General features: G+C 44.6%; 1 protein-coding gene across 7 annotated transcripts in view; it reads right to left on the minus strand.

Annotated features, from left to right (window-relative positions):
- The window catches only part of COL6A3 (collagen type VI alpha 3 chain), a 114,725-nt gene that overhangs the window by 45,040 nt on the left and 43,835 nt on the right, over positions 1-25,850 (minus strand). For all 7 annotated transcript variants that reach the window (XM_030580387.1, XM_030580389.1, XM_030580388.1 and 4 more), the window contains 17 exons: positions 24,368-24,985; positions 22,209-22,808; positions 20,924-21,526; positions 18,247-18,846; positions 15,456-15,802; positions 14,651-14,729; positions 13,124-13,269; positions 10,888-10,980; positions 9,894-9,947; positions 8,748-8,819; positions 6,609-6,635; positions 6,449-6,493; positions 6,305-6,358; positions 5,505-5,567; positions 4,348-4,413; positions 3,401-3,454; positions 1,618-1,653 (listed from right to left, as the gene is read on the minus strand). In XM_030580387.1, coding sequence (XP_030436247.1) covers positions 1,618-1,653; positions 3,401-3,454; positions 4,348-4,413; positions 5,505-5,567; positions 6,305-6,358; positions 6,449-6,493; positions 6,609-6,635; positions 8,748-8,819; positions 9,894-9,947; positions 10,888-10,980; positions 13,124-13,269; positions 14,651-14,729; positions 15,456-15,802; positions 18,247-18,846; positions 20,924-21,526; positions 22,209-22,808; positions 24,368-24,985 — 3,557 coding nt within the window. The remainder of the gene's footprint in view (positions 1-1,617; positions 1,654-3,400; positions 3,455-4,347; positions 4,414-5,504; positions 5,568-6,304; positions 6,359-6,448; positions 6,494-6,608; positions 6,636-8,747; positions 8,820-9,893; positions 9,948-10,887; positions 10,981-13,123; positions 13,270-14,650; positions 14,730-15,455; positions 15,803-18,246; positions 18,847-20,923; positions 21,527-22,208; positions 22,809-24,367; positions 24,986-25,850) is intronic.

Consider the following 25,850-nt stretch of genomic DNA (forward strand, 5'->3'; position numbering starts at 1 on the left):
TTGTGGACGTAGAGTCATTTCAGCTCCTGTTACCTTGCCTTTTGCTTTAGCAAGAACAATGGCTCTGTGTATTCTAAGGCCTAGTTACACTGTTCTGGTGATGTAAAGAGGCCTTAGTATAAGTGAGAATCAGGGACAATGAAAATGAACCCTTTAAGGCCAGTAAACCATGTGCATTAAGGGGTTCATTTCTCCTACTGATTCGTATGTGTTTAAGTCCCACTAGCATTAGTGACACTGACTTACAAAAGCGAAGGCCTATCCTGCAGTCCTTATTCAGGCAAACCTTGCAATGAAAGCACTGGCATGAGATCTGCAGGGCTGGATTCCTGGGTACACAGCATAGTACAATAGGTTCATAGACCTAAGCCCAGAAGGGACCATTAGCTCATCCGGTCTGACCTCCTGTCTAACACAGGCCAGATGATTTCACCCACTTTACCCCAGTTATGATAAACCATTGTAGGGTTTTGAACAACCTGAGCACTCTGAACTCCCATTGCTTCAATGGAAGTTGAGGGCACTCACAGTTTCTTAGGAGGGACTCAGCATCTTGCAGGACAGAGGACACAACTCAGGGCAGTACAGACCCAGACAATGCCAAAATAAATTTGTTATACACATGGTCACATATTAAATAAATAACTGCACAACATTCTTATTAAGCACACAAGATCAGGAATCCAGGCCACTAGATTTTTGATTCCCAACACTTTATTTTTTCCTGCGTTAAAAGTAGTCAACATGCTTTTGAACAAAGCAAGATGTACCGAAACACCCAAAGAAGGGCCAGACTGGATTCAAAGAAGCAGGAAAATAGCACTTTCCAGGAAGAGAGATGCAGAATCAAGACCACTCTGAGTGTCCAGTAGTCGATATTGAAATCTGAGCTGTGTTACTTAATGACAATTGGACACACGTCACATGGACTTGTTTATGCTTTATAGTTTGTTGACTGTAATTGTGAGGCTCGGGTTTCCTATATGAATACTCAGGCTGAGAGATTCAACATCCGAATTGCACAAATAGTCACTTAAAATTTTCCCTTTCCATGACCATTCGGCTAATACATGTGTTCACAATAGTAACAAATGCAGACAGGAGCGAGACTGTGGAGCTGAAATAAATTTCGTTATTCTATTCGAGCAATGAATCCTAGGAAATTTTGTCAAGTATTCTCTCAGCTCATTTCAGTCTCCTCCAGTTACTCACTGCCTCCTCCTTTACTTTCAGAACACATGACTGGAGGGTAAGTCAACGCTGGGGTTTGTTTCTTGCTCTATTTAAAATGAGATTGCTCCTTGGCCTCCCACTTGTTGTGACTGGATGGAAAGAGAGAGTAGAGTGGGCCTGCACTTCGCAGAGGTGGAGTCTAATTTCACAGGAGGGGAAGGAGCTGAGAAATGTGAGGAAGGAGGTAAGTTTGGAGGAGATGTGGAAGAAAAGAAGAGAAAAACAAAATCCAAATCTGCTTCCAGCACTACTGTACAAGTCACTTTTGGCTCTCTGTCTGGAACACATCAACTCTGTACCACTTACACGGTCTGCAATGGAAACCGGCTGCCTGTGCAACATTGCCAGGTTTTATGGTTACCATGCAACACACTGGACACTTACTTTGACTCCTGGGAGCCCTCTTCTTCCGAAACTCCCCTGTGAATCAATAAATTGCAACAAAACATGTTATGCAAAGCAATTGAATCTAATACTCACAGCTTGTGGTCAGCGCTGATTCCTTTAACCATGTGCTTATGTACACAGCATGAAGCAACAGAGCAGAAGAGAAAGGTGTCTCCAAAGGGCTCTGGCTTCCCAGCTGAAATAGCAATGACTTCCTTTTTGCCCTTTAAAAATGATGGGCCTTATTCTGCTGTCTTTCATACCCATGTAAACGCCACAGACATCACCAGAGTTCCTCCAGTGGCAAGGAGATCAAAATCTGACCTTAAAACTCTAGGAAAAGGGTGTTAAAGCACAAGACTTTTTCCTCTTGAGGTTTGTTTGGTATTTTTTTAGTTCCCTTTTAGAGTTGTAAGGATAATATGAAGTAAGGCACAGAACGAAGCAAGTTCTTTCTGTGAACAAGATTCCTCAGACGTGAATTGGGTTTACCCAAGCTGAGGACCTGGCCCTAAATATTCCCAACTGTAATATCGGCAAAGAAAATACATGAAAAATGCACTTGTGAATTGGAAGAGGCACATTTACTATAGCAGGTGGCCTGAGGGCTATAGCAAACCCTATATCAAATGAGACTGGGTGCATCTTGGTTACACATTCAGGACTCAGTTTGGATCCCAAACATACAAATAAGCATCCCCATACCTCTTGAAAGCTCCACTAAAGCATGTAAAGGAAGGTTGCAATTGTCTGCAGAGATGCACAAATGCACGTTGTGATGTATGAGATTAGAATGGAGCTCAGAGGGTTCAGAGAAGAGTCCTGGTTCCGTGATTCAATATGGCCATTTCAAAAAGGAATTCACTGCTATGAACGTGAGTCATGTCAAATATACCAAGTGCTCTGATGCAAACTACTAGCTAATAACACCATTCTGACCCTGCAACAATCTTCTTTCAGGTATATCATGCCAATAGGGCATAGCCCGGAGCTGAGCGCAAGATGGAGCTGTGAATTTGGGGAGACATTTAATTTAATCTGCTCTCACACTGGTGTTAGCTCCCAGATCTTCTCTAGAGAGTAACCAAGAGCAGAAGCAGGCCTCTGTTTTGAGATCTGTATGGCACATTCTGCACTCAATGTCCACTCAGCAGTGCCCTCAAGTTCTGACATATATGTTGTAGATCCAAGACACACACACACATGGCACGTGTCAAGTTGACTTTGTTTCACAATTAGGTAATGATTTTTTTTGTTCTGATAGGTAAAATTTTACTTCTCTTTGCATGTTGACTATCAAAAGCAGAGAGAGATCTAATCTGCAACATTATTATCCAACTTCCCCACAGTTTGGGATGTTCAGATTGGTGGATTTGAATTGGGCCCATCTCTAATAAAAATACAAGCCTAATTCTGTAAAATAATTGCACTCTTTAAATATGTCTAAGTTCCCTCTATACAAATTAAAAAAATGTATGTTTCAATCCTGAAATCTCTACTCAGCCCCTACTCAGGCAAAATTCCCACTGAGTTGGCAGTTTGGGAGGTTTGATTCATTAAGGACAGAAAAGACAGCAGATTATGGTCTGTCATGATTAAGCAGCACTGGTTGAAGTGACAGACCAATGCCTTTTTCATTTAGGTTCCATCGGGTGTACTTTTACACCCTTTTTACACTTTTACTTTTTTTATTGACCCTTCAAGATCCTTTTCATAGCACCAGATACTTCCTTGAGAGGGAGGGGATGTCTACAACACCAGGATAACTAAGGATACTCACATCATTTCCAATTTCACCAGGGGAACCCGGCCCTCCATCTGGTCCAGGTTCTCCCTACGGTAAATGAAAGACTGAGGTGAGAGTCCTGAGATTTACTAGCAAGCAGAACACAGTTTAGCTCTCAAAAATTAAACATTCATGCCAGCTCTATTAGTGACTAATCCAAAGTCCTTTGAAGTCGATGGAAAATCTTTCTTTTGACTCCAGTGGGCTTTGGATCAGGCCCTTGACATACACCTTAGAGTCAGTCAAAACTCAGAATTCCTAGTCTATAGGAAATTCCAGTATTTCAAAAAAGAATAATTAATTTCTTGCTCAACACAATTTTTGGAAAAAAAATCATTTCAGGTTAATTAAATGCTTCATTCCAATCTTGGAGTTAAAAAAAATAGCTATTTAAAATGATAACATATATTATATTATAATTCATTTTTATTAAGGTATATTCCAGGGGTTCTCAGACTTTTGTACTGGTGACCCCTTTCACATACCAATACTCTGAGTGTGACCTCCCTTTGTACATTAAAAACACTTTTTTATATATTTAACACCATTATAAATGCTGAAAACAAAGCGGGGTTTGGGGTAGAGGCTGACAGCTTGCGACCCCCGAGGGTTCCCGACCCGCAGTTTGAGAACCCCTGGTATATTCCAATGTATAATAATATGAAAAAAAAACATTTATCAATGAAGAGTAGTGTAAAAATGAAATTGTAACCGTCTGCTCCAATGAAGCTTCATTTCAAATGGTTTTAAATCAAATTTTGCTAAAAGTGACATGGTCCCACAGAAAGTTTCAATTTCAACAAAATGCCATTTTTTAGTGGAAAAATATGTTCTCTGAAAAATTTTGACCAGCTCTCCTAAATCTAAACATTGTTTGCAATGTCCTATTTTCTTGCTTTATTTGTTCTAACCTACTTTAAAAAAAAAACTCAATACTTTACCATTGGTCCAATTTCACCCTTTGAGCCTCGGGATCCCCGTTGTGTGTTGTTGGCTCCACGCTCACCCTGAAAGCAGCCGAAGCAATGAAAAACACCGGTGTAAGTGGGGCACTGAGGCAGACATCACACGCTGTAAAATAGTCCATCATATTTTAACATCCATGTTTCATTTTTTAACATAAATAGATCACAATGGTTACTCGAGACATGAGGCATATTGCAAGAGTGGAATAAGAATGGCAAAAGGATTTCATATAACGAAACCATGTTTCCAATAAGTAAATGAATGGCCAGTTTAACATAAGCAGGGTGACCCGATGTCCCATTTTTAAAGGGACAGTCCCGTTTTTTGGGACTTTTTCTTATATAGGCACCTATTAACCCCCACCCACTGTTCCATTTTTTCACAGTTGCTATCTGGTCACCCTAAACATAAGTCAATATCAAGAGGCAAGTGCTTGCCACATATTGATTCTGCCCAGGCAGCAACTACATTGGGGCTTTCCTTTGCCCACACTGTAACTTAGATAATAGGTATGATTCAGTATAATAGTGCCTTCGTCTGGCAACTACTTTACCACTTTCACAGTACGTCTAGATCCTGTGAAGTTATTTAGATGACTCTTCTCATCAGCCATGTAATACAGACTGGCTCATGTGTGCTTCTTATACTGTCCTGATTTGTTTCATCTCAGCCTCATATTTTTAGACTGCACCTTTGGGTTTCAAAACAGGAAGGGTTCTCATATTTAATTACAAGGCAACCTGTAATGTTTACTTCCACATCTTATTGAGCAGCCATCCTCAGTAGGCTCAATGGGTCACATTCTGGCAGGCATCTGGAAACAGGCATATTACTGACATGTATATGGCAATGGCAATTAAACATGTGCCTGTACTCTGGAAGTGGGGTAACAGCACAGACAGCTCTTGTCCATTCTGTCCCTTACTGAGGGCCTCTTTGTACATTCCTAATGCAGCCATGGCCAGATCCTCAACTGGTGACTCGAGTGGAGCTATAAGGCACCAAGGATCTAGTACCCAATCAGCTGGAGTTCAGCAGAATGAAGAACAATCTTTGTAGGCTAATCCGTGCTGAGGGCAGAGTGGGGAGGCCTGGCCAGTGTAAATCCTTGCAAAGGCTAAAGTATAGTTACCGGATCACCTCGAAGCCCTTGGTCACCTCGTATTCCTTTGGCTCCTTTAACTCCTTTATCGCCCTTTCAGGAGATATACAGAAAATTAGAAACACCACAGAACGGGCTCACACACCTGCCTATCTGGGGTAAATTTACTCAGCGCATCAACTGTGATTCTTCTCTGCTCTCTCAGGCGAAACTCCCGTAAGGATGAAGTGAGGAATGCAGGCTCAAGCTGAACCATGTGAATTTGACTCATGGAATAAAACTGATCACTGCTGGTGAGAGTCCCTTTGGCTCTGGATTTGCCCACTGCTGTCGGCTTTGGTACAAGTCTTAATGAATAAAAAGTATTCAGCCACTCATAAGAAAGGGAGCATATTGGTTTTGATCCTTAGCTACACACACAGCAGCCCTGCAGCTGTTATAGCTGGTCATGGGAGGATTTCCCCAGCGTAGGAGGTTCCCCTGTTGCTGTACAGGTAATATAGTGGCACCTATGCTCTCCAACTCCCTGCTGAGATAAGAAATGTGGCAGGAGAAAGGGAACGTGCCCAGGGCTTTCTTCTGCCCCAGCAATCCTTAGCTGGTGTAACAATCCCTTGAAAATGCAGGGAGCAGATATAATTTAGAGAAGCCTGAAGGCTGCTCTTATACCACGGGACCAGACTGTTGCACGTCCAGCCCAGGATGAGAAGAGTGGAAAAGTGGCTTAAACCCATCCCCTCCCAAGTTGTGTGGTGTGTCCCTCCACCCCAGCCAAGGACTGGAGTCACTAAGTATAATTGTTCCGGAACAGTGAATATAATAAAACATACCCTTCTGCCGGCATTGCCTCGCTCCCCAGAAGTGCCTGGTAGGCCTCTCTCCCCCTGCCAAAGACATACGCGTTAGAAGAATTTCTGCTGCTTTAGGGGGAATTTCGGCAGCTCATTAAGAGAGAACTCATTAAAATGACTTACTTCTTCTCCGTCTATGCCGTCCAGGCCAATTTCTCCCAGTTCGCCCTACAGAATAAAAGAAGCATGGTACAAATTATTAAATGCGCACACAGGTGAAGAGAGGAAATATTTCACATACGCTGCCCGTCACTGTCATTATGTTTGTAATGCGTTCACATACCTTTTCTCCTGGGAATCCGCGGGAGCCCTGAAGATAACAGAAAATAGACAGTTATTCTCCCCTAGAGACTTTCCACAGAGATTTGCAGCTATGAAGAGACGGGGCAGTCAAACCAGGGTCATAAACCTCCCCCAGTCAAAGTGAAAAGGGGAGGCAGCCAGGTTATCTGCATCCCTAGAGCCTTTCAGCTGGCATCAGTGGGAGCTGGACAGTGCTTAATTTGTGCCAGGGATTGGCAGGTCACAGCCCCGGCACCTCTGGGCCTGGCAGCTCATGGCCCCGGCACCTCTGGGCTTGGCAGCTCAGAGCCCCGGCACCTCTGGGCCTGTCAGTTCAGAGCCCCGGCACCTCTGGGCCTGTCAGTTCAGAGCCCCGGCACCTCTGGGCCTGTCAGTTCAGAGCCTCGGCACTTCTGGGCCTGCCAGTTCACAGCCCCAGCACCTTCGGGCTTGGCAGTTCATAGCCCCGGCACTTCTGGGCCTGGCAGTTCAGAGTCCCGGCACTTCTGGGCCTGTCAGTTCAGAGCCCCAGCACCTCTGGGCTTGGTAGTTCATAGCCTCGGCACCTCTGAGCCTGTTAGTTCAGAGCCCCAGCACCTCTGGGCTTGGTAGTTCATAGCCTCGGCACCTCTGAGCCTGTTAGTTCAGAGCCCCGGCACCTCCGGGCTTGGCAGTTCAGAGCCCCAGCACCTCCGGGCTTGGCAGTTCAGAGCCCCAGCACCTCTGAGCTTGGCAGTTCATAGCCTTGGCACCTCTGGGTTTGCCACATCAGTTATGAAAGTGAACAAATTTCTTGAGCCCCAGCACCTAATTACTTGAGTCCCGGCAGCTATTTCATTACAAATTAAGCACCAGAGCTGGACTGTGCACTAAGTCAGTTGATAAACATGAAGAGTTTAGAAAAAATCTGCTATGGGAGCCAGCAGCCCTATTTAATCAAACAGCTGTTTTCTAAGGAACTTTTCCAAGTGTGAGGAGAGCTGAGGACAGACTGAGCCCAAAGTGAGGGGCAAGATGTAGCTGAACCGCCCTGGGAGGGGATTTTACAACCCTCTCTCACTGCAGCTTTTGACAGAGCACTCCCTTCCACCCAGCAGCTCCACTGACCAGCAAGTAGCGGAGGGGGGGGAAGGGGGGACCATTCTTCAACCCCTCCCCACCACACTCATTCACTACAGGCAGTATCTGGAGAACAGGGGTTGGAATCCCCACCGGACCCAAGATCTGGGTAGGTCTTAGTCTAGCAGGGACTTTGGAGTGCCGCTTTTACCGCCCTTTACTCATTTGACTTTGCTGGGTAAGATAAGGGCACAATCTAACCCATAACGTGGCCTTCAGAAATTGGGCCCCTCCACTGTTCTCATGCTGCATCACAAAGTAATGTCTATTTTAGCCAGTGGCCTCGATAAATAGTTTACTCCTTAAACAAATCCCCTTCTCCTCAACCTAATGACCTCATGCCTGATCCCTTTTCTGAACCACAATAAATCTATGTCCAAGGGATGTTCCAGACTGGATATTTTTCTAAGAGAAACGTTCTAGCTCACCCAAAAGATATGGGTTTGACACAGGAATCCCTGGTAGAAATTCTCTGGCATGTGGCAGAATGGTCCCTTCTGGCCTCAGAATCTATGAATATTTATAATAAAAATTGCACATTCCCCCAAGTTCTTATTTTTCCTTGTCCCCTTTTCTGAGCCATTATTTAATACATCCATTTAAAGCGATAGTCATCTTCTCACTTTGGTCTGTCTCCCAATTGCAGTTTCCCTCCCCCACACAATCCCAGCCCTGAGCCAACATTCACACATGGTGATGGTGTCAAGAAAATCAATCTCCTCTCTTCTCTGTCCCCTGTGGTCCAGCTGCAAAGGCTCCCAATGATAATACTATTTTGTCTGCAGACGGCGTGATATTGGGTTTAAGCGCTTTGCATGGTACTGTTCCTTCACATTACAGTGCTATGAACTATAGACACTGTGACGTATGTGGAAGGCATCATATTTCTGTCTAATGGAAATAGCCCTTTCCTAGTTTTGCATAAGATCCTCAGCTGGGGGAGAAAGCTGTAATGGAGCTACACTGCTTGACACCCATTTAGGCTCCGGATGTATTCTCTAGAGATTCATTAAAAACATACCTTAATTCCTCTCTGACCAGGACATCCTTGGAATCCTTGAGTTCCATTGACACCTTGCGGACCCCGTTCACCCTATTGCAGGAATGGAGCAATTAGTAATGGTGTACAATACACCCTAACTTTGTGTATTTGCAGCTTGGATTGTGGTTTTACTGCACCAGAAACTGGAAATGCATATAAGGGCTGGGCATGTTTACATGACAAAATCTAACAGTACTTTCCAGAGGTCAATAACTGACAGGGGCAGGCAGCTGCAGTGTGAGTTTCCTTACAGCATCCTGCCAAGGACCTTGGTCACTACATATGGGGGCCAACCCTCATCTTAGGAAGCAATTGAAAGAGAATATCTTCTTGTTAAATTGTCTCTAGGAGGTTCTCCTAAAAGCAAATGCATTCTGGATGGGTCAGTAATGAGATCCTGCCCTTAACTATTCAGACACAACTCTCATAGTACAGTTTCTGAGAGCAGAATTTGGCTTCTCTCTATTATGTTGCTGGATGGATGAGAAAAGCCAGCCATCTGGCCTCCAGCTCACCATCTGGTGCTGTGCATCACAGGGTGTTTGTTTATTTCTTAGTTTATGTAGGACTTCATGGTGAAGTACCAGTTCAGAGGCGATGATGCTAATGAGAAATTAAAGTCATGGGACTCATTGTCTTCACCATCACTGTTACTGTCTGATATCCCAGAGGTTGGACTGAAAAGGGCAGCACAATCACTCCACATTTCTTTTAGTCAGTATTCATTACTTTGGGGTACTCCACTATCTTCACACAGGCAGGGTGTTTGCTCTGATTGTTTGGCTCTTTATGTAACTCAGGTGCAGCCAAAGCTTCTCTGCCCTGAGTAAGGGGTGGCAAAGAGGTGTGTGCTCTGCCCTCGGAGTAGCCCAGAGACTGAAAGAGACACCCTTCCCCAGCTCCCCCTTGCTTCTAACACTGTTTCACGCCCCATTGTGAGTCAGGCCTGCTACTTAGGCTAGTAACTAGTGGGGGCTGGAAGCCGGGCACCTTCCACTCCCTGCCACACTTTCACAGGAGGGGATGTTGGGCACAAAGTGCCCACCACCCGCCACAGCCAGAAACAATCTGAGCAGTGTCAAGCACCCCCTTCATTCCCCTCTGAGATAATATAGCTCTACTTACGGGTCCACCTTCATCGCCTGGATAGCCTCTGTAGCCGTTCTCACCTGTAACACCCTAAAAAGACAAGGCATATCAGTTGATTTTTCACATAATATCTGAGGTTTCCTTGCTACAATCCATGCTCCCCCTTTAAGCCCCTGTTCAAAATATCCCTGGATTTAATACAGAGCAGACGTTTGGATCGTATAACCTATAAAGAAACTAGTTAAATTAAATAATCTGATTACGACTTCCACAGACTCTCAGGCTGTGCAGCTAGCTAGTTTATGCAACCACGTTTTCTTTCACTACATTTTCCTGACATCGTCCCATCCAATTGCTACACCGACTGGCTGTGCCCTGTTTTAAATTAGATCGTAAACGCTCTGGGGCAGGCTCTGTCTCCTGCTGTGTTTGTACAGAACCTGGCACAATCAGGTTCTGACCCTGACTGAGACACTAGATAGAACTGTATTAAGAAGAAATTCTGAATGAATCCCCTTACTATGTAACATGAAGCCCTACAGTTTCATTAGTGTTGCTTTAGATGATTGTCTCCTCCTGAATTGTAATTTTAAAACAAGCAAATCTAAAAACTAAAAAAGTGCCATTTTGCAGCTCAGAACCTATTTTTTTTTAAATAAAAAGTGCTTTTAAAATAATAATGTGGGAACTTGTGTCTTATAATAATATATGGGGATATACCTATCTCCTAGAACTGGAAGGGACCTTGAAAGGTCATTGAGTCCAGCCCCTTGCCTTTACAAGTAGAACCAAGTACTGATTTTGAGCCAGATCCCTAAGTAGCCCTCTCAAGGACTGAACTCACAACCCTGGATTTAGCAGGCTAATGCTCAAACCACTGAGCTATCCCTCCCACCTTTTTAGCTAGGCATGCAGGATGCTGAAGTGAGTGAGTGCTACATTTATATTTATTGAGGAAAGGTCTGAAGAGGATTTCTGTGAAATGTGAACCCTAAGCTTTGATATTACGAAACTAGATGCAGCTCAGTACCTTTGGTCCAATGGTACCTGGCACTCCTCTATCTCCCCGCTGTCCAGAACACTTGCAGGGTACTCGGCAGCATGCTTTTTCCGCAACGTTGTCCTATAATGAAAGAAAGCTGTTAAAAACCCATGCAGGAGCTGAACTCCCTAAGCAACATTCATCCCTGAGTGCTGTGTGATGGACAGGTATGCAGGAAGAGTAATTTAGTAGATGAAGGAGCTAAGGTTTATCCCCCAATCCTGCAGTGAACACTGCACAAGTTTAGGAGTCTATCCACATTGAGCAAGGTTTCATTGCAGGGTAAGGACCTAGATATTAGTGGATTTTAGTGAAATGTTTGATACAGCCTCTGAAACAGAGCCAGCGAAGGTGGAGAAAAAATATGCCCTAGGATTTTAGAAGCTTTTAAATGGAATTTTGCCTCCACTATATTTGCAACCATTTCTGTTTGTCCCTCCCAATGCCCATGCAAGCAAAGATGTGTGTACACACACGTTCACGGAAAGTGAATGCGAGACTCCCAGCAAACTCCTTTTCAGGCAGAATGTGGAAGTAATTCATACAGGCTAAGTCACATATCGAGGAAAAGAGGATCTAAATTCACCCCTGGGCAGAAGGCCAATGCAAGGACTTGAGTGAGAGTTGAGTAGTGCATTGCCCTTGGTATGCCCCAGTTTCGCCCAGAAACAGTGCCATATGATTTAAAGTAACCAATCTCAGTGCTGAACAGTCAAATCATGAACATGGAATGCTCCAACGAATCCTCACAGCAAGCAACTCGCAGGCATTCCACAGACTGAAAGTCATTTGAACAAAACAATTTCAAAGAGCAGACAAATTAGTAAAAAGTTGTCTAGTTTTGGGTACCAGGTATCTGTGTTAGTCTGTATCCACAAAAAACACAAGGAATCTGGTGGCACCTTAAAGTCTAACAGATTTATTTGGGCCTAAGCTTTTGTGGAGTCATGCATCTGAAGAAGTGGGGTTTTTTTACCCACGAAAGCTTATGCTCAAATAAATCTGTTAGTCTTTGAGGTGCCACCAGACTCCTTGTTAGTTTTGGGTACTTCATTAGCAGGAAACCAGTAACAAAATTCAGCAAGTAAATTGGTTTGTCCCAGAGGTCTCACCTCGCTCTACTCAGCATTGTACTAGGAAAATTCATTCAAATTGAATTGCACAGAGGTAGATTGAAAACTAGCTCAAATGGTAAGCCAAAGGGTAATGTTAAACAGCTATGTAGTGATTTGTGGGAGAAGTGTCCAGTGGAGGTAACACAAGGATCAGTGTGAAATCTGGTCTTATTTAACATTTTAATTAATGATCTGGATGAGGAAGGTTATAAAACTGGCAGGAGATAGTAAACTGGGGGCAACTGCAAATGCCAGTGAAGATAGAAAATTACTGCAAAGAGTCCTAGAGAGATTACGTACATGGGTGTAAAATAATACAATTGCAAGCTAGTGCACTATCAGAAATATTACTGAAAGACAGCTATCCATGCAGAGGAAGAAACCTAGAAAGCAGCACTGCTAAGAGATTTAATGATGACACAGAGTGAGAGCAAGGTAGCCAGGGGCAGCTCCAGGCCCCAGCATGCCAAGCGCATGCTTGGGCGGCATGCCGTCGGAGGCGCTCTGCCGGTTGCCGGGAGGGCGGCAGGCAGACAGTCTTCGGCGGCACATCTGCGGAAGGTCCGCTGGTCCCGCGGCTCCAATGGACCTCCCGCGGAGGGTCTGCTGGTCCCCGCTGGTGCCTGCGGGAGGTCCACTGGAGCCGCGGGACCGGAGACTGGCAGAGCACCCCATGTGGCATGACACCGTGCTTGGGGCGGGGAAATCTCTAGAGCCGCCCCTGATGGTAGTCACAAGTTTGCAGTGAGATAAAGCAACAAGACTAAAGCAAATGGCATGTAGAGAGCCTAATTTCTTGGAACAAGGAAATAATAGTCCCATTCTGTGGCATCGCATCTGGAGTACAGGGTTGAATCCTCAGGTAGTATAAACTGACATAGCTCCTCTGAAATCAATAGAGCAGCACCAGTCCATACAAGAAAGTCAGGATTTAATTTTATTCACTGCAGCAGCCACAAAAATACACAAAATGAGCTTATAGGGCTAGATCCACAGCTCATGTAAATCAGCAGAATTCCATGGATGAAGGATTTTCACCAGCCAAAGATCCGGCCAAAGTGTTTGTAAAGTTTCTGCTCTATACAAGCTGTTAGCTCAAAGTTACTTACAAGTTGTTCTGCCAGCTCGAAATCTAAATCCAGCAGATTTACTCTGAGAGGCCTGTTATATGTGAACCCACGTCCAAACTCTAAGCGCATCACATCCTCAAAATTTGGTGTTCTCTCCAGCCCCACGAAGATGAGAGCCTTTACACCTGACGGATTGGAACAGAATGCATTTCTATGAAAGCGCCAGCAACACTGGGAAGCATGCATATTGTAAAATCTAAGCATGGATTGTTCCTGTCTGCTTAACTGGAAATCTAAAGAAAATATTGGCACATGTTCATTAACTTGAATGATTTTAGGAGGTCTGGATAATGGAAGGGATTAATGATCCATCTGACTCTCTCTGGGTTTGAAAGTCATCCTGTTTAGGTGCCAGTAGGTAGTGGACGGCCTACACACACTGTGTTTCACCTCTAGGTCACCAGCTTGAATACAATTTGCTTCATTTAATGGCTGAAACACCTGGTGGCTGGGCATTTGTCCAATTAAAGCTACTTGGTCTCGGCCCAGTGGGGGCAGATGGCCAGATGACCAAAATTGTCCTTATGGGGCTAGATTCCTGCTGGCCCCATACCTGGGTGATGCGGTAGGGAGGGAGCGAGGAATTGCTCTGCTCTTGTGTGGGCTGCAGAAGATTGGGTCAGCTTTGCAGCTTCTGTGCTCCGGGCTGTCCCAAGATGCTCCCGCTAGGAGCACTGTGCCCAGAAGGGGGCAGGAAGGAGAGAGAACCATGGTCAGCTGTGAGAGTGTGCAGGGCCTATGCTGCAGTCTCTAAAGGGGTGCAGCAGTTTGTACTGCCCACAGTGCACTAGGAGGCAGAAAGTCACCAGTGGCAGTGCAGGGCTGCTCATTAACAATACAATCTAGCTCGTGCATAATCCCAGGTGGAAAGAGCAAAGGCAGTGGGTCCAGTCCTGCCAGCCCTTTGCCTCAGGAACTTGCCCTGCAGTCTATGGAAGTTACATGTATGAAGGGCTTGCAGAATCGGCCCATGAATGAGCGTGGATGCTGAACTCCCATCTCATTCCTATAGTTGGTCCCTGCAGACCCTGTCAGCAGCGCAGGGTGGGGCTTGCACTGTCATTGGCAATGCTGGACCTGTTCTGTACCAGAAGGATTCCATTTCCCATCCTGCACTGCCATCACTTCAGATGAAACAGATCAGCATCCCAGGAATCCTCTGCTGTCACGGGTCCCAAGCTATCAATTAATGTAAGCTGAGTAAGAGCTGTGTGGATCCTGGCTTGAACTCCACCCCTGCGCCCCAGACTCTAAAACGTTCAGATTCAGATCTGAGTCTGTCCGCATGGGCTTGCCTCTTGACTCATGCACAGAGTCTCCATCAGTGTAAAGCCTCCATAGCATTATTCAAAGGGGAAGAGGATTAAAAACAGCAAGGGTGTGCGGAATTCAGCTTAATACTGACCTCACCATCCATCAAAAAGCTGGGTGCACCTCTTTTACGAGAAGCCCGGGGCAAAATGAAGCAAAATGAAAAGTGAGCGTCCTGGCACTCTACTAGAATACCTTCTCTTTGCAGTGCGGCTGAAGCAGCCTCCAGCTGACCCATTCCACCATCTACACCATCGGTTAGGTGAATTACCACCTGGAAAGGAAAAAATTCAAGTCAGGCCTCAGTTGTGAAACAGCCACATACAGTGAAATGTTTGGCCAGATTCTCTGCTAGTGTCAATTTTGCTTAGTTCCATTGCCTTGAGTGGAATTTACACTATAATATTCAGAACCGATCTTGCAATAACATATTTTCCTCAGGCACACGTTTCATCTGAGGTGAGACTAGCTGATCCTACTGGTCCCTCCTGCCCTTCAAATATGTGGATGTTTGGCTTGATGTGCCGGATCATATTACTCAGATGTACGTTTTCCAGTTAGTAATAGCTACAGCTCAATAAATGGCCCAAATTGGTAATCACAAACATTAGCCAGAGTGACCACAGTGTTGTGCCTTACAATATATTTTAAAATGCCACTTAAGTGCAGCAAGACAATACGGTTAAGATGCTCTAACAAGGATGCTTTGTTTATTAATTTTCCTGCATCAATTAAACTAAAATATATACAACAATATTCCAAGTAAAGAAATAATGGGGAGAAACCCAGACATCTAGGGATCTTTGCTTTTCAGTATCAGGAAATCTTTCATGCTCTCAACATTTCAGTGCGGCAATTTCCTACCTGGTGTAAACTTGCAATGCTAAGTTCACTTCTATGGAGCTGTGCTTGTTTAAACCAGTAGAGAATCCTGCCCATTGTGTTTCTGTTTCAATGCACATAGAAAAACCTCTAGAATGAGAGGAGAACCCAGACTTACTTTCACGTTGTTGGTAGGAGCTGTTCTAAATTTGTTCTGGTAAGAGCTCAGCGTCTGTGCCGTCAGGACATATGGACCACGGTTGCGCATGTCTTGGAACTTTTCAAGCAATTCCAGCTGGTACTCGGAAAAGTCAAATGCTTCAATGGTTCCGGTGGGTGTTTGGGCCATGATTGCCACACGCACAGTCGGCTGCTGGTTGCCAGTACAGCTGATCCTCTGCATCTGGGTAATTCTGTTCAGAATGATCTCTACCTTGGACTCCAATGATCTCTGAGAATTAAATATATTTTGCCCAGGTCCAACATCCGAGACATCAAACCCAAGTATCACATCCAGTTTGCATTCTGGAGAGGAAAAATGTGTAGACTCATTCAGACACAGAGTAAGTGGTGGTGGGAAGTTATTTCACTAGAAGGGTGGCAGGGCCACCCAGGGGAGGTGCAAGTGGGGCAATTTGCCCCAGGCCCTGCAGAGGCCCCCACGAGAATATAGTTTTCTATAGTATTGCAACTTTTTCTTACGCAAGGGGCCCCCAAAATTGCTTTGCCCCAGGCCCTCTGAATCCTCTGGGCGGCCCTAGAGAACGGTGAAGCACTGGAATGGGTTACCTAGGGCAGTGGTGGAATCTCCATCCTTAGAGGTTTTTAAGGCCTGCTTGGGATGATTTAGTTGGGGTTGGTCCTGCTTTGAACAGGGGGTTGGACTAGATGACCTCCTGAGGTCCCTCCCAACCCTAATCACTATGATTCTTCTACGATTCTACAATGATTCCTTCAGAGCAGAGCAGGTACAGAACTCTGTTTATTTATTTTTTTAAATTGAGTCACCGCTTATTCATGTGTTGACTATTATCTGAATCCTACACTGTGAGCTCTCTGGGCAAGCGACAATCTTTTGCTAGTTGTCCAAATGACAACGGCAAGTACAATGAGGCCCTGATCCTGGTTTGGATCCCTAGCTACTACTTATTATAATAACAATGAATAAAAAGTGGTTATATTGGGGAAAGGGCCTATGTTTTTCTCAGTGTAGCTGTTGTTTAGAATTTGACTTCATCTGTTCAAAAACAAATAGGAAATGTATCTGCTAAGAAATAAATGTGTCCTAGATTGCATGGGGAAATACCTTCTTTTACCTCTGTAAAAGCTTGTCCATCCTTTAATAGTGGGCAAGTGTTTTCTCCTTTCATTTGCTACAATTTGCGGCCAAAAACTGGAGTTTCATTTTATCTTGAGTTGCACAGAATTACAAGTCTTGCATTATTTTAGGAGAGAATTAGTACAAAGATTTAACATGAGATGCAAAAAGTCTAGTGGTTTAAGCAAGGCATTGGGAGCCAGGACTCCTGGGTTCTAGTTCCAGTTTAGTGGCCAAACAGTTTTGTATCATTTGGCATGGCAGGTAGATTCTGTTAGCTCCTGTGCTAATCTACTTCACAGGAATGTTGTGAGCTGTAATCGATCTCCGTGAAGTGTTTTGTAATCCTTCGATGAAAGATGCAATGATAAGTGCAAAATGTTATTATTATCTGTATCATGGACATGTCTAACTTTTCCCCAGCGGGGACCACATCTTAATAGAGAGATCATCGCACAGCCTCATCTCCCCTCCCAGTCCATCCACTGGAGCCCTACCAGTCTGGACTCCCTTTCCATTCATGCAAGAACCCTGCAGAAACACCAGAATCGCCTTCCTTATTGCCAGCTGCTTCTGTGTGCATCTTGGCACATCTGCAGCCATGCAGTCAGCTGGAAATGAGGAGGAGCCAGCATCATGTGACCTGGGCTATCTACAGAACAACCCAGTAGTTGTACAGTACTTTCTTTTGTGGCTGTCTAGAGCCAAACAAAGCCCATCACTCTCTGAGGATGGACCAATGAAAAAGATCCTACAATATGACAATGTGCCCTGAAAGTTAAGTGCAGACCTTGACAAAAGGGGTAAATCTCACTACTCTTCTCCCCACAATCCTTAATCCTCTGATATACATAGTTATACCCAGTTTTGATCTAAAGGGAAAATCCATGGTGAGGCCACCTGTCAAGCTGGAATTCACTGGCATAACATGCATGCTAACCTTGGGCAGTTAGTTTTGAGTTTATCACTTAGTACATCATGAAAACTAATTAAGTCAGTACAAAGGGGCCAGTCAGATCAGATTACACTCAAATCCGCAGGGCAGCATTAGATCATTTAGTAACTATTTTGTTTGAGGTGGAGATACTATCATTGTCAACACATGATCAATCAACCCTGAGTGCAGGGGACTGGATTAGATGATCTCTCAAGGTCTCTTCCAGTCCTACAATTCTTTGGGGAAGGACAGCTCAGTGGTTTGAGCGTTAGTTTACTAAATCCAGGGTTGTGAGCTCAATCCTTGAGGGGGACCCCTTAGGGCTCTGGGGCAAAAATCTGACTGGGGATTGGTCCTTCTTCAAGCAGGGGGTTGGACTAGCTGGCCTCCTGAGGTCCCTTCCAACCCTAATATTCTATGCTAGTGTTTGTCATCTTAGAATGCCTGTTGGGATTGTTATTTGACATATAGTGCAGTACCACCCCACGTGTTCTAGGTGCTCCACCGATGGATAGGAAGGCATGGTTTTTGTGCTGAAGAGCTTATCATCTAGGGAAGAGTTTACAGTCTAGGGCTGAGCCCAGTCACTAGAATTTGTATGAAAGCACGGGAACAGGAATACAATGATGCTATTGGAGGAGTCTGTTTAAAGCAAAGTGCTCCAAGAGGAGAACTATACATGGAAATAATATTTTTAATGCCGATGGTACTTACCTCTGAAGTCACTCACTCCTGGACACAGCTGCTCTTCCATAACAGCATCGAGAGTAATCAACACTTGTTCATTCAGTTCTGACAGTTCCTGGGCCACTGGCACTCTGAAAGCTGTGGCACTGTCACTGGACAGCTTGCTCACTTCATCCAGGTCAATGTTTTTCACACCCACGGCAAACACCTTGACACCTGCATTTGTCAGTGCCAATGCTGCTGTCTGTCCGTCATCCATAGGTTTGCCTCCTGTCACAATAAAAGCAACTTGAGGGACCCTGTCCTCTCCCCTGCTACCAGCCTCTTTCACAAAGTGCTTTGCCTGGATGTGTCTGATGCCTGCTCCAGTATTAGCCACTCTGCCTCCTCTATAGGTTACTCCATTGATAGCACGTAAGATCTGGTCTTTGGTGGGATAGTCCTTGAGAAAAAATTCATCGGTCACATCAGAGTTGTACTGGGCCAATCCCACTCTAATGGATTTGTCATCTGAATAGAGAGCATCAATTATGGAATATACAAATTGGATAACCTGCTGAAAGTTCTCTCTCCCTAAATTGATGGAGCTGTCCAGCAGAAACACGATGTCGACTTCCTTTTTACCATCTGAAACAGTTAAAAAGAAGGTGGGTATTAAATGCTTTGTGGCATCCAGAATATCGTCTCAAACAATAGAGGAAAAAAGACCATTCTTAAATTGTCTGTAAAGGCTGCGTGCTGCACGAAGAAATAATTCTGCATTTCATTGAGAAACACGTCTTGCCTTGGGAAATAAGATGAGCAGCAAGGCTATGGCTGATTCAGAATGAGTGAATGAGCCAGTGAAGGCCAAGCCATTCAAAAATGAGAGGCTGCCTCCTTTTTTGGATGGCCAATCTTAAAGGAACCTGACGTTCAGTGAGCAGGTGGTCGCTGCATTTTCGGAAGGTCAGGTCCCTTTAAGATGTCTCTTCTTTTGCTAGCACCCAAATTCACAAGTCACTTTTTAAAATCTTGGCCGGACTATACAAACTGACACAAACCCCAGCTCACACCTCACCTTTTTGGGGATTCATATTGGCACCTGATGTCCAAAGTCTCTGTGCTGCTAGCCTGCTAAATCTCTAGCAAAATCAGTCAGTCCCTGCTGGGGAAAATGTCCTAAAGCACCAGTGAACTAGGAAAGCCCTCTGAAATGTGAGATTTGAAGAAACCAGCCAGCAAAGCAGGTTCTGCAAGATCTATTGAGACCACATTTTGGATTTGGAAAAATATCAACCAGAAATGACCTCTTGGGGGAAAAGAGACCATAGCAACACGAAGGAGAAGAGAATCAACATGCCTAGGCTTGGGGCAACCATTTAGGGTGACAGATTATATGCTGAGAATACAAAGGGCACAGTTAGGGTCATTGAAAGAGACAACGATGGTTACATGGAGAAAAGGAGTAACTATATTTCAAAAACTTTGGAGGCGCACCCAAAGATTATGGGCTCATCAGAACCAAACATTATGAGGTTTGTCCATCAAGATTCCAGATTAGGGTACCATTGGATGTAATTCATTACTGGGCGCCAGTGAAAAATCAAACGAGGAAAATGCTGAGCAAGCAAATGATAAGAACAGTGATTCACACACAACATGCAAGGGTGAAGCCAGTGCAGAGAACAGGATAGATTAGGGGTGAGGGAAGGCAGGGAACAGAATCCCAAATGCCAAATCTAAGTGCAAAACCTCTATTAGTTTAGCAAAATGCCCGGTTCTATTTTAAGGCTAGGAGAACTCCCAAATATAGTCCTGACTGAAGGCTCTTGGAAGTCTATGGAAATCTTTCCACTGACTTCAACTTGACTTTGGAGTGGGCCCCGTGTGAAGTAATGTCACGTTTCCCTCTCACTTCCATCTCTTCTTAATGTTTCTTCAGCGACACATACAGTGTTGTGACTGCTCAGATGAAAGGGTCCAGAAAACAAAATGTTTATGATAGAGTCATGGAGTTTAAGGCCCAGGAGGACCCCCAGATCATCTAGTCTGACCTCCTGTATAGCATAGGCCAACGCCACCACCCAGCACCCACACACACTAAACTCAACAACCGAAATGAGACCAAAGTATGACAGTCCACAGGAGACTAGACTCTATGTGCCACAGGCAGAGAACAAGAGGTACTGAGGGGCACCAGTGCCCGAGACCCCCACAATGGCAGGGAGATGATTAAGTGAGACGTGCCCAGATAATCCTGGCAAGTGACTTGCACCCCACACACTGCAGAGGAAGGTTGAAACGCGCCCCCCCCTCGCCCCCAGGTCACTGCCAATCTGACCTGAGGGAAAATTCCTTCCCAACCCCCATACAGCAATCAGTTAGACCCTGAGCATGTGAGCAAGAGCCAGCCAGCCACGCACCTAAGAGAGAGACTGAGAGTGCCACCTCAGAGCATGGGCCCACCCCGCCCAAATGTTACACTATATAATATATTATTTATTTTTATGAGGGACATATTTCCATCTTAATCACGTTCAAAATTCTACCATTTTCCAAGTTCTGTAAGGCCTTTCAGGGAGTATTATTTAGTGCAATGCAAGCAAAGGAATAAGGACTAAAATACATTAATTCTGAATGGCTTTACAATTATGAGAATTCTATCCCATGCTGCATTCTGAAGGTTCCCTCCCGTGTATACCAACATGAATAAAAGACTGACCAGGAATTGGAATTGGAGGAGGTGCAAGTGTAGGCTCTTGAGGTTCTTCAAATGATTTGATGAATCTCTTTTCAATGCTTGGGAGTGCTGTAAAATCTCTGATTATGAATGCAAGTCTAGGATCATTGGTAATTCTCTGCAGCTGAGTGCCGTCTGCATTCCTTGCTCCTACACCCAGGATTTTAACCCCAGTGGATGCAATCAAAGCAGAAGGTCTAGTCACATCATCCTGGGACCTCCCTCCAAGGAGGAGGACTAAATGCTGGGGGACTCTGTCTTCTATTCTGCTCCCTGCAGACTTAATGAAGTAATTCTTTACAACATAGTCCAGCGCGGTACCAACATTCAGTGGGGACCCTCCTTTTGGCCTCATGCGGCGTATGGCTTGCAGAACAGCATCTTTGGTCTTGTGTTGTTTTAAAGGGAACTCCGGGGATATGGTATTGCTGAACTGGGCCACACCAATCCTCACTTTGTTTGGCCCAACATCCAGTTGCTGAACAATTCTGATGATGAAATCCCGAATGTGTGCAAAACCTTCGGTCCTGACACTGTCAGAGCTGTCGATGAGGAAGATGATATCCTTCTTATCACTGTCCAAATCTGCAGAAGAACAAAAACGTCAAGGAGAGAGGAAAATTACTGACATGAAAAACCTCCTTTGCTTGAGATTTGCTGTAAGGTTTCTGAGCAATCTCTTCCCAGGGGTGAGCCAACTCATGAGATCTCTGATGAAGCTCCATTCGCCTGATAAATGTAGCATAAATGCTTTGTTTTTAAGGGGGAATGCTAAAATGTGCTAGCTGTTAAAGTGAAAATTCACCCTTTAGGCATGGGAATTGGAGTTGGTTTCTTTTGGGGGGCACTATTTTTTCTTTGCCTCTTTTGGGCTTTACCAGTCAGTTTAAATTTATATCCAAAATCATAAGTATATCTCACCCCAAATCCTAATCTCCTGCACTCTGATTTCTACTTTTTATGCATTCATTTCCTCAAATGTACCTAACCTCATTTGGCCCCAGATTTATGCTCATTTGAACGAGAAAACTCTTCAAAGAGCAGTAGACAAGGTAAGCAATGCAGCTTTTGCCCAGAAAACCTTAGCCCTCAATATCTTCACGAAATCGCTAATGAATCTCCATTCACTTGACAGTGTGAATGTGCTGTATTTGTTTTTCAGGGGGAAATCATCTGTTGACAGGGAAAGAATGGAAAGTTATTTGCACTTTTAGCAATATCTACATGAACAGCGACACAAAGGCACTGGGTGATCAGACAGTCTTACCTGGAGGTACAATTATGTCTCCCAGGAGTCTTTGTATCTGGTCTGAAGTCAGCGTTCTAATAGGGGTCAGCAGCTTCTGATCTAGGCTGGGTAGTTCCTGGAAGTTTCTCACTGAGAATATATATTCAGGGCTGAGAGAAATCTTTGTCAGCTCCTCAGGATCCACATTCCTTGCGATAGTCAGAGGTGCGACTCCAGCTAGTTTGATTTGGAGGGCAGGGTCCTCTATCTCATCAGCAGACTGGCGGGAATAGAGCAGTATTAAAAACTGAGGGACACCTTCCTCTATGCGACTTCCCAAAGGTCTTGTAAAGACATTCTTCGATACATACTCCAGGGCAGCTCCTACGTTAACCCTTTGGCCAAGTTTGGGCTTTAATCTTCTCACAGCACTCAGCATTTCATCTCGGCTGAAGTAAGCATTGAGAAAAAACTCGATCTTGGGGTCGTCACTGAACTGAATCACAGCAACCCGGGTGGCATCGAAACCCACATCCAGAGAGTTCACTATCCGTTCAATCAGAGCACGGATAAGATGGAACTCAGCGGTAACAAACTGGGAGCCATCAATGAGAAACACAACATCCTTCTTGCTGCTCACTGTCAAAAGAGAAAGAGTTCAGATGATGCACATATGTCCAAGAGTTGCATTGGTAAATGATCTAAAGGGCAAAAATTTAAGGCACCCACAGATGTGTAATTACACATCCTCATTTTCGGCTGAAATCAGCTGTCCAATGAAATCAACATATAAGATTAAATAGTGTGGAAACTTAGTCTGCAGTCCTCATACACAACTCTGATTTACAACATTCAGAATCCAAGTGAGGCTAGACCCTGCAGGCCACCTTCTGTCCCGCACTCACACAATCTCACTTCGATCCAGCCACTAATTAAAAAAAATCGGTATCATGATTTGTCATTTAGTACACAGAGGGGAAACCGTCAGCCGTCTCTCTTGGCTGTGTCAGCGAACAGAAGCATTAAAGACTTTTTGCTCTCCTGTTCAGATTGCGACTCTGGCCACGTAGGAAGGAGTAATGGTTGCTTTCCTGATACGAGTCCTCTGAGTGAAGGCCAGAAAGGGGGTTGAGAAGGCAAGGAGTCAGAGGAGCCCTGTCTCCACACCTACCAGACTAGCTTGCCACACACATGAGGTAGTAAACATGAGGATTATCTCTGAGCCACGGGTCCTTCTCTGATCTTTTCCCAGAGAAGCACGGCCCCATGCTGCCCCTTGCACAGGGCAGATTGCAAGATGACCATCTAGACACTGGGAAAGTGAATTCAGGGACACCCCCATCTCTTTTGCATCACTGGATTGCTCTACACTTGCCATCTGAGAGTTATTTTCCCCATTGCTGTTATTTCCTAGAGGAAGGTTTGCTTCCTGGTGATGAGCTTTTCTACCTGGCTTCAGGTCAGAGCAAAGTTCTGTGCCTGAATTATAAATGTCTGAAACATCTAGACAGCAATCTGAATTTACATGAAAATGTCAGTTTCTTATCTAAATGATCTAGTTTTCTTTTGGGGAAGTGGGGGCAGAAATTGTCTGGTCACTAAGTTATTAATTAATATATCATCCCATTTAGTTATTGTAAGACTATGGTCCAGAGCCTGCATTAACTTCAGTGGACTGTGTAGACATAAAAAACAACAAAGAGTCCTGTGGCACCTTAAAGACTAACAGATGTTTTGGAGCATGAGCTTTCGTGGGTGAATACCCACTTTGTCAGACGCAGCAGTTGCATCTGACAAAATAGGTATTCACCCATGAAAGCTCATGCTCCAATACATCTGTTAGTCTTTAAGGTGCCACAGGACTCTTTGTTGCTTTTTACAGATCCAAACTAACACAGCTACTCCTCTGATACCTGTGTAGACAGAGGAGACTGCCTGCATGGACCACAGGGCCTATAGATGTATTTGAATGACTGGCAGGAATGACACAAATCCTTGCAAACCCAGGTACAAGTGGGCAAATAGAGGATAAATTGGCAGGGAGATGAGGTTGGTTTTGGAGCCTTAATTGTGAATGCCTTGCCTTTCCCTCTTTGCATCACAACCATAATTTTATTTAAACATCAGTTTTTTGTCTCTGAATCTTACTCGAATGAGCATTGCTCTGCAGACACAACAGCCAGAAAACACCTTCTCACCTGGAGCTGGTGATGGCAATTCAAGAACCGGGACTAACTGTTTAATTTGTTCCCTGGTGATCTGAGTGACTCTCTCTGAGATGACCTGCTGTACAGTATCCAGTTGATTGAAGTCAGGGACGGCAACAGCAAAGTCTGGAACATAAGAGATGGTCTGTAGCTCTGCGATATCGGCATTTCCAATTCCAATGCCTAATGGCACCATGCCACCAGTCTTCATGGTCACCGAGGGCCTTCTCACATCATCCCTTGATTTGCCAGATGTCAGCAGAATCAGTAGCTGAGGGACACCTTCAACTATTCTGCTGCCAGTTGGGCTCGTGAACACATTCTTTATGACATAGTCCAGGGCTGCACCCGTATTAAGAGGAGCCCCTCCCATACTGGACAGGCCCTGGATGGCGCTGATCACATCTGCTTTATCAGAGTAGCGGTTCAGAAGGAACTCGGGTTGTACGATGTTGCTGTATTGCAGCACGGCAACATGGACTCTGTCAGGACTGACATCCAGGCTCTCAACCACTGTTTGCACAAAGGACCTCAGTGCAGGGAAACCACTTCTGGCACCATCTGAGCCATCAATCAGAAACACCACATCCTTCTTCTCACTTTCATCAGCTGTTTTGGAGACAATGAGGGGAGGGGAAGATAAGTCAGATTCTTGGCATAAAGTAGACATCCTCTGTATAAAATGATTTGTAGAGAGAGGAAACTCTTGGGATCTTAGGTCATGTATCACAGATGCTGATCCTGTTTCTTTATAGTTTACCTTTAGCCAGGCAGTCAAATGCTCTTGACTAATGAACAGACAGATGGAAATCCAATGAAAACCATGCAACATCATGTGCTGGGTGATATCTACCTAGTCGGGAGGGGCTCTATACTCTTTAGTGGAGGCATCAGCCTTCAGCAAGGGAGGACAAATGGAGTATGTAACCAGGGGGCATTTTCTCCCAAAGTGATCAAGGGTCTCTAGGGAGTGGAACACATTAGCACCAGCTGACTACTCCACATAGAGTGCCCTAGAGAGGGGTGCAAGATGGAAGAGAGAAATAGAAAAAAAACTTCCCCAGGGAGTATTCTAACCTAGAAATAAATAATGTTGCACGTACACACACACACACACACACACACACACACACACACACAAATTCCACAGCTGATTGGACAATGGTGAAAATATTTTTGTGACAATATTTCAACCAGCTCAAGCCAGCAAAATAAAGAAGTGAACTAAAATAAAAATGAAAAATGTTCAGTCTTTTTTTGTGAAAAAAGTAGCTGAACATTTCTAAAAGCTAAAAAAAATGGATCCGTTCTACTACCGAACAAACTCACACCAAACTTCAAAACCCTGGTTCAGGCCAACCAGTAAACGGTCACTGCCTATCAAAGACCAGATAAGGTTCATCTGGCTAGAACCTTTATGGAGGCTTCATGTTAAGTATGTTGCATTTTCCCTGTCTCCATCCGCTGGTAGGAG

Source organism: Gopherus evgoodei, chromosome 11 (genome assembly GCF_007399415.2).
Source record: "Gopherus evgoodei ecotype Sinaloan lineage chromosome 11, rGopEvg1_v1.p, whole genome shotgun sequence".
NCBI classification, from domain to species: domain Eukaryota; kingdom Metazoa; phylum Chordata; order Testudines; family Testudinidae; genus Gopherus; species Gopherus evgoodei.